Source organism: Thalassophryne amazonica, chromosome 8, assembly GCF_902500255.1.
Source record: "Thalassophryne amazonica chromosome 8, fThaAma1.1, whole genome shotgun sequence".
Taxonomy (NCBI): domain Eukaryota; kingdom Metazoa; phylum Chordata; class Actinopteri; order Batrachoidiformes; family Batrachoididae; genus Thalassophryne; species Thalassophryne amazonica.
The window spans coordinates 54085767-54098482 of record NC_047110.1 but is presented as its reverse complement, the minus strand read 5'-3'; the positions used below and the strand labels follow the sequence as shown (position 1 = coordinate 54098482).

Genomic DNA, 12716 nt, shown 5'->3' with positions numbered 1-12716 from the left:
TCAGCTGTTCCAGCTGTCACCTGCAGCCTGCCTCCGGAGCACTTCGATCTGCTTCTGCCAGCTGTTTGCTGCTTGTTCTGTGCTCCTGAGATTACTCTCTCATGGAGCTCCTCCTGGAAGTTTCATCTGCGTATTCCGACTCTAAATATTCCTGAACTGAACTATCAGTTATTCTGACCTTGAGAGAACTGTCAGTTATTCTGACTGAAAAATTCTGTACTTTCTAAACAACTGCCAGCTAAACTGAATCATTCTGTGCTGCTGCTTGCATTGCTGAACTTTGAACATTCCTAAATTAAGCTGTCAGCGTTACGAGTGCTTCCCACTCACCTCTGTCTCCTTAGAACCTGTCTCCATCCTCAGCTTTGTGAGCGGCCACCTGGCACCGGTTCCTGTCCTGAATTCCTACCAGCACCATATCCTGCTGCCTGGTTCTGTCTGCACTGCAACTCCTGACTTCCACCGCCTGGAGTGGGCCCTGTCTCCATTCTGCAGCCCTCCTGGCTCATTATACAATTTCTGTTTCACATTTGTTGGAAATAAATCTTCATTTGCTCATTCCAACTCTCTTCATTGCTCCCTGCATTTGGGTTCAGCACCAGTTCGGTTTGGTTCCGTCTGGACCCCTAACCATAACATTCAGAAGTTAAAGTTGCTCCAATTTTGTTAAAAAGTGAAGCAATTTATTGGTTGAGTGAATAGAGTTGTGAAAAGGAATAGTTTGCACCATCTGTCATGCTTTGTTATCATATTACATGGTAACATATGCTATACACCATTGAATCCAATGGATGTTGACATTTTTTGACATTCAGCACTGTCAAAACTATTCCAACTTTAACTTTTGACCCCTGTACAAACTTAAATTGACCTTTGTCACAATTTTTGCTGGTTTTACCCCATAGCACCATAACATTCAGTCACAGAAAGTCAGAATTATACCTATTTCAAATCTTTATGATCAGACAAATAATGTGGTGTAGTTTTAAATATGATTGGAGCGTTTCTAAATTTTGACCCCTGTGTAATTTTTCAATTGACCCAAACCTGGCTGCCTATTGAAAATTCAAGTGAACACCCTACCTTTACAAAAGAGTAATGTCTAAGGTGTATTTGTGCCAAATTTGGTGTTTGTATTACCATTCAAAGTATTTTTTTCAGTTATCTGCTCCACTACAATGACTTCACTTCCTCACACTGTGTCCTCCCAGCCTGTCTGTCCATGCAGAATTCGAACAAAAACATCAAAATGTAGCCTCACCACATCTTTGTTTCTGGAGGAGTAACTCTCAATAAAAACTTCTTGGATGTTGGTGCTGGGAGCTGGAATATTTTGTGGTTTTAGTTGTCCTGGTTTCCTCCCCTGAGCCATGCTGTGCGCTAAGAAGTTATACCTGGCTGCACGGCAGTCCATGCTCTCCTTGATCTTCCTACATCAAGTACACGAATTCTTAGGCAACTTTTATAATCAAGAATTAGATTTAAAGAAGAAGAAAAAAAGGAGGTAGGTGGATAAGTTACTGGGTAAAGTAGGATGTGGCTTCTATATCGGAGTCATGCGGTCTGAAGTTGTTCTGGACGTACTGCAGGTCACTGCTGTCTTTCAGTTCAGGCATTCCTGTATTCAACATCTGCAAAGCACAGCGATAACAGCAGTGTAAATGTTTTTAGGTTGCATTGCCAGCTTGAGTTTGCTTTAAAGGGGACTGTGGGGCTTTGCAGGTTATTACGTAAGGGCCAAGGATGTAATATAATCATCACCGTTTATTTATTTGTCTGTGTGTCTGTTACCAGGATTACGCCAAAGCTATTGCACAGATTTTGCTGAAATTTTCACCACAGATAGATATTAGGTCATTGAAGAACCATTCAATTTTGGAGTTGATCCGGATCAAGTATCATTTTATATAAGCTTTGAAGGATTACTATTAGCAGGATTATGTCAAAACTACTGCACGGCTTCTCACCAAATTTGCACCATAGATAGATATTAGGTCAGGGGTGACCAAGTTCGGTCCTCGAGAGCCACATTCCTGACACTCTTAGTTGTCTCCCTGCTCCAACACACCTGAATCCAATGAAAGACTCGTTGACTTTTAACGAGTCTTTCAATGGATTCAGGTGTGTTGGAGCAGGGAGACAACTAAGAGTGTCAGGAATGTGGCTCTCGAGGACCGAACTGGGCCACCCCTGTATTAGGTGATCTGGATCTGGATTGACAGACGTCAATCGAACAAAAGACTGAAACTGCTTTTGTTCATGGTAATGAGTCATTCACGTAGGGGTGGTGGCCAAGTGGTTAATGCCCTTGGTTTCAGTTCAGAAGGTTCCGGGTTCAAATCCCACCCCTGCCACAGTTCTCCATGTAATGTGGAGTTGCGTCAGGAAGGGCATCCGGCGTAAAACTTGTGCCAATTCAACATGCAGATCCACCTTGGATTTGCTGTGGCGACCCCAAGTGCAAACAAGGGAGCAGCCGAAGGGACTTACTAATGAGTCATTCACATCATCATCAGAGTTGTCAAGGGAGCCATCAGGAGAGGGACAGCTGCCCTGTCATTAGGAGGGTGCTAACTAGAGCACAATAGGTGCTAATTAGAGCTATTGTTTAGTCACCAGCCTATAGCAGTCTGCCTTTCGGTAGGAGGGGTCTGGTTAGGTTTAAAACTCCAGCTTTTGTGACTTCTTGATTATTCTTCTCTACAAGAGTCAAGACAGAAGTCAGACCACCAGAGCAAGAATTTTAGTTGAGGAAGCTTCTGCGATTTGAAGCGAAACGTCCTCGCGTCAAGCAACCCAGTCCAGTCGAAGATTCAAGCTTCTCTACTATGGAAACCACCTGGACAACTGAGAGCCTACACAGTAAACTAATTTTGCAAAATTTGACCTCTAACTTCACGGAGTAATTACTGACACCCCAACAAATTTGACATCTTTTAGGGCTCCTTCACACATAGTACAAATGTGGTTGAATTGTGCATGAAGTGCGCATGAAGCAGGAATCGTATGCAATATGTGTAAAATCGTAGCTGCCTCCAATGCCTCGTACATCTGTTGCTTCAACTATTTGTGCACACCACTGGCTGAAAGAGTGTGCATTGTGAGAGCTCATCGAACCCTCTCACGGCAGGTGTTGGGCCAAATTCCAGGTAACACACACAAACATCTAACACCGCTCGCTTGGTACTTAGAAAATGTGTGGTCATTTGCATTATTAGCACTACAACAGTCAGCAGACAATCACTGTCGAGCTGGATGTGAAATTTGTCTAAGTGCCCCCATGAGTGTGACTTTGCAAACAGACAGACAATGACACATTGGTGTGTGCGCAAAACTGCCAGGGGGCGTGTCCACTGACAGGAGCAGCTGTGGACATCTGAGGTTCTGGACGTTACAGCTAGGGAACACGTATGGTATTTGGATGGACATGAACTAACAACTGTCCACTGTGACGCGAATGTGTCTGCTTGCTGTCCTCACATGGACATACATAAAACCATATATCACTGTTGCAATGGGCTGCAGGGAGCAAGCGCACGCCATGCACATTGACAGGCTGCCACAGGTGAAACGGACCGTCAGATCATAACACACAGCGGGCAATTTGAATGTCATGTCACCCACGTGAGCTCTGACTGTCCTGTGGCGCGCCATCCACAACACATACGTGTCGGGCAGACACATGCGCGGGGCCGGCTGGACACTCCGCCAGTAGATGTGGACATAAGAGCGCCCTGCTTTTCATTCATGTCATTTCATGACTGTACATCTGTGACCATGGGTCATCTACAGAGGAACAGATGGATCATATTTGTATTAGCCGCTTGATAAGAGGGATTCAATAAAATGTGGTGTTTTTATATGGTGTGTTTCATTTTTTTTAATACATCCATGTCCTTCTTGATAAGGGATATGGTAAGGTGATAAGGGTCATGATAAAGGATAAAAGTAAACTTTGTGTTTACACCTGTGATAAGCTTTGTAGATGTTTGCTCAATATCGACTAATCTATTAGCGTTTTACAAAGCAGAGGCATGAGAGCAACCAGCCAGTCCACAGGTTTTGGCAAAATGTACAGTCGTGGTCAGAATTACAAGAGCCCCTATATTTTAAGTACACATTTAAAAATATGTTCAGAAATATGGAAACAAACCAATTTTGTATAACAAAATTCCAAAATAAGATTCCAAAGTTATTGAACATTAACAACAAAATAAAATGCTTTTGTAAAGTGAAATAAAAAAAATGTATCATTTTTCTTGTTTAAAAAAAAAAACCCTTCTTTGGCCCAGTCCAACATGAAGCTGTGACTGCTGTTGCAACATTTTCCTGGATGACAATAAAAAGGCTTAAAAATTCATACTGCCGAACTATTGGGCTTGGAGGAGGTGTGCCCTGTGTGAGTCGCCTTCTTGTACAGTGATGTCGTACCAGCTCCACCAGGCTGAGTATGAGTGCAGAACGTCTCCTGATTACATTGTAAGCATTGCAGCAGAGCTCCACAAAGAAATGCTGGCGCTCAGGTTTCTCTCCCCCACCACTGATGAAGTGCTGCATCTCTGGTGTGAAGATGAACGGTGAGCGGTCTCTGTGGTGACATAAAGGTGCTTATTAAATCACACGGTCTGATACTTTTATCAGCTGATACATCAAACATCACTCGCTCCATATAGTTGATTTTGCACCTTCCCATAATGCCCTGCACAGGCAGTAGTCCTGGGCTGGCGGATTGACAGCTTCGAGCTTGCTTCATTGCATAGGATTTAAGGCATTGAAAAAGTTTCTAATGCAGAATCATGGTAACTTTGGAGGCCCATTTAGTTACTGCCAGTGTGAAAAAGTGAAGCATGTGGACAAAAGACATCGGGGGAATATCTGCCACTGGCCATGTGCAGGTCGACCGAATGGCAACATAAAACCCCCTGAATTTTCTGCTGAAGAAATGTGATCCGACAGTTTTCAGTCATTTAATCCTGTTATCAGCATTACAGTTAGCTGTGTTACCCCTCCCCCCATTAACTGTGCCTCACTCTTACAATTTCATACACAATTAGACAAGAAATATTTTTTGCTGACTGTGTTTAGCCTGGTTTGATTTCATGTCAAGTTGTCATTAGTCAGTGTAATTTTTTGTCACTGAGCTTGAAACAGTAATTATCACCTGCACCTTTTTTGAAATATAAAATGTGATTTTTTTTTTATTTTGATAATGAATTTCTTATAAACGTACCATTAAATGTTCACTGCAAATCTCTGAATGCTTTTTGGGAATTCCAGATTGTCCCGTCGGCCTCATTCCTGTGGATTGCTTTAACCAAAGCTTGCTTTGGTGCGCATTGTTGGGAAATCTGTAGAATGTTTAGGCACAGAACAAAGTCACCTCACAAGCCTGTTTTTTTTGTTTGGTTTTTTTTGGGTCTGTGTACAGCGCATCTTATGTGGAAAACGTGCGTTATTCCAAATTCCTTATGCCTCATTCCAAAATGGATGAAATTCATTTTTTTCCTCAAAATTCTACACACAATACCCCATAATGACAATGTGAAAAAATGTTTTGGATATTTTTGCAAATTTGTTAAAAAAAAAAGAAATATACATGTACATAAGTATTCACAGTATTCATTTTAATAAACCAACTTGCCTTTTGAAGTTTCCAAATTTCTGTGCGTTGCCCATGATCTTGCCAAAGTCAATGTGGAACATGTGGCCACTGTGCTTCAGCATGATGTTGTCATTGTGGCGGTCACAGATTCCCAAGATGAAGGTGGCCACACACCAGCCTGCACACGAGTGGAGGAAGTTCATCACGGCCTACACCCCCCCACACACACACACACACACCCACACACTGGGAGGTCAGACAAAACAGCTAAAATACATAATTTTAAAAGATATCTGTAAGCATAATATTAACCTTCTCGTAGTTCTCTTCTGTTTTATTCCACATGTGGAACCATTTTTCCAGTGTGTCCTCTCGTAGAGTTCCAACCAAACCCCCACTCCTGGTGAATCTTCGCCAAAGTTACAGCCTCTGAAACCACTTCAACCAGACCTGACAACCACACAGCAACAAAAATACATATCCACATACAAATGAGGGAAGATTAAAATATAAGGCAAAATTAAATATAATAAATTCATTTATTCACTCATTTTCTGCTGCTTATTCAGCTGCATGTCATGGTGGCAGTAGAAGAATAAAAAAAAGCTCATCCCACACCTCCATGGTGACTCATATCATTTTCCATGGACTCTCAAAACTCCACCCATACTCAAGGTTGCAGTCCTTCTGGCCTGCCTGTATCATCCTCTGATTCCGGAGACCTCGGTGCCAAACAGACACAAATGTCCTTCTTCGATCTACCCTCGCCGCAGGTGTCCACCAGAGGGTTCTTGGCTTGCCGCCATGACAAGCACAGGCTGGTCACAGCTCAAAGCAGCTGAATCAACAATGGAGGGCTTGAACATGGACCACTCTGATTCCATGTCCATACTTCTCTGGAGATGTGAACTGAAGGATGTCCAAGTACCAAGTGTACTTTTGAAAACCCTTGTGCTCAAACAAGGTGTTTGTGATAGACAATCAATGACCATCACAGACGTCCACCAACACCACTCGTTTTTCCCAATGACCCACCTTCAATTTTCTCTATCAGAGCACACATGAGCATTGATGTCCACCCAGTAGAACTAAAGAGTACCCACCAAGAACCTTTTCCAGTATCCCACTAAGAGTCTTCAAGAAGGCTGGGTACTCTGCAGTGCTGTTTATTGCAGAGACAACAGTCAGATTCCTCTCTGAGACAAACGCGCATTGAGACAGCCCTCGCATTCACTAGGGAGAACTCCAAAATGAAGCTACGATAAATAAATAAATAAGGCGCATCCATGCAGTACATATGGCTATGTCCAAGGTTTTGTTGTTGTAAAGATATTAAATTAGAGCCAGAAGCAAGTAATGAATATGAGCTTATTGCAATAACTTAAAGGGAATTACATACAAACTATGGTTTGTGACGTTTGCGTGATTCCTCCATTTTCAAGAGACCAAAACTAAGTGGAAAATTGACTTCTCATTTGTTTCACAGCACAGTGTGTGTTGTTCCCCCATTATTTCATTCTCATTCAGCAGATAAAAGGTTGTGTGCTGATGCCAAATGTTACACAGTAGTGTGCATTTCATGAAAATCATAAGAAGTGCAAAGAGTATTTCACAGTGTGGTGAATCTGTCTAGAGCATGTTTCCCACCTCAAGGAGAGGAGAGAGGGAAGCCAAGGCCACCAAGGCATTCATCAGAAAATTTCTTATGTGCACATTCACAAGCAAACCTCAGTCACCTGGTGAATGAGGCCATAAACAGCCATACACGGTCACTCGGAATTGCCCAGCCATTTTTTTTTCTGAGGTTGGCTGAGTGCCATAAGTCATTGTGACTAGTAATATATGAGTATTAATGAAGACCGAGAAACAAGTTTTACTTATGGTGGATGACAAAATTTGAGTTGCGTAGTCTATGGAATTGATTAGAGTAAACAACGTATTACATTGCGGCTCAGTCTTTGCTTGTATTACTGTTTTAAGTTATCGATGGCTGTCTTTTGTGCTGCTTTGTACATTTCTGAGTCAACAGATGAATATGAAGAAAAAATTCAAACTGACCCTGATCCTTGCCTGTAGAGAGACATCTGAAAGTGACCATACACATATCCATTCCCTCATGGAGCCAAATCCGATCCATAGCACGGACTATCTGAAGCACCAGCATGTCCTGACGCAGGTTGTCTCCTGTCTGAAGAATATGCACAATCACATGCCTCATGTAACTGCAGCTTTAAAACACGTCAAAATCAAATCAAATTTATTAATATATAGCGCCAATTCACGATGAAATTGTCTCAAGGCGCTTCACACAACATAAAAAAAACAAAAATTTAAAACACAATAAAAAGACGACCATAAAAGAAAGACAACCATAAACGAATACAAGAATAAAAACACATAACACTAATGATAAAACAGGGAAAACAAATGAGTCTTTAAACGTGACTTAAAAGTCTCCACAGTATCAGACTGCCTAATGTGTGCCGGGAGATCGTTCCACAGAGCTGGGGCACGGTAGGAGAAAGCTCTGTGATCGGCAGACTTTTTATTCACCCTGGGAACACACAGACGTCCTGCACCCTGAGAACGCAGGGCCCGAGCCGGTACATAGGGGCTTACCAGGTCAGATAGGGAGGTGCAAGTCCATGAACAATTTTATAAACTAATAACAGTACTTTAAAATCCAATCTTACAGGGACGCCAAAATGGGCATAATGTGGTCAAACTTTCTGCTTTGTGTCAAAAGTCTGGCAGCAGCGTTTTGAACCAGTTGAAGAGCCCTAATCCTGGACTGCGGTAAGCCAGAAAATAGAGCATTACAATAGTCCAATCTAGAAGAGACAAATGCATGAATCAAAGTCTCAGCATCAGCCATAGACAGGATGGGACGAATCTTCTCTATATTTCGCAAATGGAAGAAAGCAGTCCTCGTAATGTCTCTAATGTGGAGATCAAAAGGACAACATAGGATCAAAAATTACCCCAAGGTTCCTCACTTTATCCGTATGATGTATAACACACGAACCTAAGCAAAGTGCTAGCTGATCAATTGATGCCGATACCTCGCTGGACCAAGAACCATAACTTCAGTCTTATCAGAATTTAAAAGTAGGAAGTTACTAGACATCCAACTTCTTACTGATGCAAGGCAATCTTCCAAAGATTTTATGTGAATGAGATTACCAGCAGTTATTGGCATGTACAATGGAGTGTCATCAGCATAGCAATGAAAGGGAATCCCAAAGTGCCGCAGTATATTCCCAAGGGGTGCTACATAAAGGGAAAAAAGCAGGGGGCCTAAAACGGATCCCTGCGGAACCCCAAACTCATGTCCTTACGATCAGAGTAGGTGCCATTACACAATACACAGTAAGAACAACTGGACAGGTATGACATCAACCATGCAACAGTTCCAGTAATCCCAAAGTGATTCTCCAGCCTATTGAGTAAACTATGATGATCCACAGTATCAAACGCAGCACTAAGATCCAGCAGCACCAAGACTGTAGTGGTATCTGAGTCCATTGCTTGCAAAAGGTCATTCACTACTTTAGTAAGTGCTGTCTCTGTGGAGTGATATTTTCTAAAAGCAGACTGCAGTGGCTCAAAAAGATTATTCTCAGTGAGGTAGTCCACGAGCTGTCGCGAAACCACTTTTTCCAGGATTTTGGAACAAAATATAGATTTGATATCGGCCCTATAATTCTTCAATACACTAGGGTCGAGATTGGATTTCTTAAGTACTGGTTTAATCACTGCAGACTTGAAACATTTAGGAACAGGTCCAGAAGTTAATGAGAGATTTATAATTTCCAGCACAGTTGGTCCAAGAATGGGCCACAGGTCCTTAAACAGTTTTGTTGGTATAGGATCAAGTAAACAGGTTGTGCTTTTAGTAGACGTCATGAGCTTCGTCAGCGCGCCTAGTGAGATACCATCAAAATCTGTAAATCTGGGTAACACATTAGTACAAAGTTTGGATTCGGAAAGACAGAAAGCCTGATGCACCCATAGTGGGTGTTTGCTTGGGTCTTTGAATCAGACTTGTTAGCGCACCTTCACACATAACACAATTGAAGCAGACGAGCACATGAAGGAGGAATGGCATGCCATTTGTGAAAATCTGGAGCTTGCCTCAAATGCATCGTACACCTGTCACCACAACCTTTCAAACACACAAGCAGCTGAAAGTACAGCGAATTGCCCTCTGCACATGTCATTTGGTCCCCCTCTCAGCAGGTGTCGGCCATATCAGTGCCGCCACCCGAACATCCAACTTGCTCGCTGGACACTTAGAAAAGGCAGCAGGCTATTCAAGCGTATGATAGTAGACATCTAAGTGTCTAAGTGCAATACGAGTGTGGCGTCACCAAGCAACACACACGGGTTGTAACTGTACCCCAACTCCCCCCCAACACACCAAATGGTGTGTGAAGTGTGTCGTCATTGTGCTCCCCCTCAACACAAATGTTGTGGAGCGTTGTAGTTCCTCCCAACAAAACAACACACACACCACACACTACACACACACACACACACACACACACACCACACAATGACATCCAACATTGTCAGCTGCGGCTGGGGGGTCACGGAGTGCAGTCGCTGTCGGACCACCTGACCTCTGTGGACTGCAACTCAGCTGGAGAACATACAATGCACATGTGTGGGCAGGTGCTCATGCCCTCATGAGGACCGGCCAGCGTAGTTTACATGACAGACAGAAAGAGTGGAAATTAATTGTCAGGCCGTTACATTCTTCAGATCTGGACAGATGACAGAGCCATTTTGTCCAATGGTGCATATGCAAGTTTGTCTGAGGTACTTGATAAATATGAAAATAACATGTGATGTGAGTGCACCGCTGAACATTCAGTCCCTGTTAGCTTATGCTAGCTGAATGCTGTGTAGTAATCACTAATAACTCAGTGGCCTCTGTGTGTGTGCGCGTGTATGCCTGCGTGTGTATAGCTTCGATCATGGAGAAATTGGGAAGAGCTGACATTTGCCATTTGGTATTCTTATGTATTTTGGGTCAAAGATAAACGCAGCAAAAACGGAAAGTTGATAGGACAAATATTTTGTGAGGAATTAGCAGTATTTTTTCTAATCAGTAAACAACGGACATTGTGCTGCAATGCACCATGGGAGTTCAGGGTTTTTAATGTTCAATAACATTAACAGAGTTAGTATTATTGATTATTGGGTTTTTGTAGTTCAATTGGTTTAGTCAGTTTAGTTAAGTACCATGTTGCTGTTACCATGAGTGAGTTAAGTGTTATGTTGCTGGTACCATGAGTGAAATGTGTATTGCATTGATGTCTTCTGGCATGTCTCTGTGTCTTAAATAGAAGCACCTGCTCACGGCAGAATACGGAAAAGTCCTACATTTCTAAAAACATTCTAGACTCACACGCCATTCCAACTTGTTATAGAAATTTTGCATAATTTATTACCATCCTTGAAAAGGGTCAGCTACCTATTTTATAAACACTACCCAATCTAGAGCCCGTGGATCCCCATGGCAATACGCTAGTTTCTTTATATTTGTAAATTGCTCACCCTGTTTTTCTAACTTTTACCCAGTGAATCCATACCATGTATGTAGTCCTCATATATACAGTATTAGGTTAAATGATACTGCTCTGACTACAAGAATAGATTTTTCTTTGGAAAACTGCTGTGAGTAAAACTAGCATGAGCTCTCTGAGCATTCCTCTGACAAACATCCACTCTGCAGTTTACTGTCTTCTGTGTTGGGCTGGATGCCCTGTTTCTTTTGGCTGTGCTTCAAAGCTGAAATTGGGTGAACTTTGACAGCGGTGCACTGACACCAAGCAGCGGTGCAGCCGACCTCTGTGGCGGGAGGGAACCATTGAAAATAATGGGTTTTGCATGTTGCTTTGTGTGTCTGTTGTGAAAGGCATCAGTTTGACCAGCTGGTGCTTGGGCCTGGGTTTGTGTGTCATACATCATATGGACAAAATGAGGAACATTGGGGTAATTTTTGATCCCACGCTGTCTTTTGACCTCCACATCAGGGATGTTACTAGGACTGCTTTTTTCCATCTGCGAAATATAGCGAGGATCCACCCCATCCTGTCTATGGCTTATGCTGAGACCCTGATTCATGCTTTTGTCTCTTCTAGACTAGATTATTGTAATGTTCTATTTTCAGGGTTACCACAGTCCAGCATTAGGGGTCTTCAGCTGGTTCAGAACAACTGCTGCCAGACATTTTACATGTAGCAGACGGTCTGCACATCTCACACCCATTTTGGCCATCTTTGCACTGGTCCCCTGTCTCTGTGAGAGCACGATTTTAAGTTTTGTTATTGACTTATAAGGTTGTTCATGATCTGGTGGAACTTTACGTGCCGGCCCGGGCGTATGGCTTCGGTCACAGGATACGGGACTCTCTCTGTGTTTCCCAGGGTTGAAGAAGAATGTCAGCAGGTCAAAGAGCCTTTTCTCATGTGCATACACCCGTGGAACAGTCTTCCTGCGACAGTTTGAGGCAGTCCGAGTCGTGGACCTTTTTGTAACGTACAAGATTGAAAACACCTTTTTTTTTTTTCATCTCATTATTTTTTTATCTGTTTTCTCTCCTATTCCTGTTTTTAATTACTGTATTTGAAATTTTTTATTCATTTTTTAATTATTTATATAATTGTTCCATATAAGGTGCCTAGAGGCGGCTTTTGCTGTGATTTGGTACATTATAAGCTTATTAAATTGGAATTGAAAGGCCCTTATGGTCCCTTCACACATAGGACGAATAAGTACAACTCAGGGCAACTCACGGTGGAACCAGCTCGTATTCATCTGCACCACATCATGCCGCTGATGTGAAGAACAATAAAATAAAACCAGCTGTATAGTTAGTGAATATCATTGGGTTGATATAAATAATACATAAAAGGGGACACAATAAAGAACTCCTGGTGAAATAACCCTGATTAAAAAAAGTCACTCATGGGATTTGAACCCACAAGCTCTAACTTCCAGACAGAAAGTTTACCACTACTCTACCATCACCTGTAATCACTGGGGGAAAATGCCTCAAACAGCAAAGATATGGACGAGGTGCACTGTGTCCGGCCACTGCAGCCCA

At 42.5% G+C, this 12716-nt stretch overlaps 1 protein-coding gene and 1 long non-coding RNA gene across 2 annotated transcripts in view; one reads left to right on the top strand and one right to left on the bottom strand.

Annotated features, from left to right (window-relative positions):
* Positions 1 to 12716, bottom strand: part of pik3c2g (phosphatidylinositol-4-phosphate 3-kinase catalytic subunit type 2 gamma) — a 124096-nt gene that overhangs the window by 21340 nt on the left and 90040 nt on the right. Inside the window, 7 exon segments of the mRNA XM_034176285.1 lie at positions 1262 to 1430; positions 1522 to 1631; positions 4432 to 4588; positions 5642 to 5811; positions 5915 to 5986; positions 5988 to 6052; positions 7661 to 7790. Of these exon segments, the coding sequence (XP_034032176.1) occupies positions 1262 to 1430; positions 1522 to 1631; positions 4432 to 4588; positions 5642 to 5811; positions 5915 to 5986; positions 5988 to 6052; positions 7661 to 7790 (873 nt within the window).
* The window catches only part of LOC117515636, a 402159-nt gene that overhangs the window by 323010 nt on the left and 66433 nt on the right, over positions 1 to 12716 (top strand). The gene's annotated exons all lie outside the window — the stretch shown is intronic.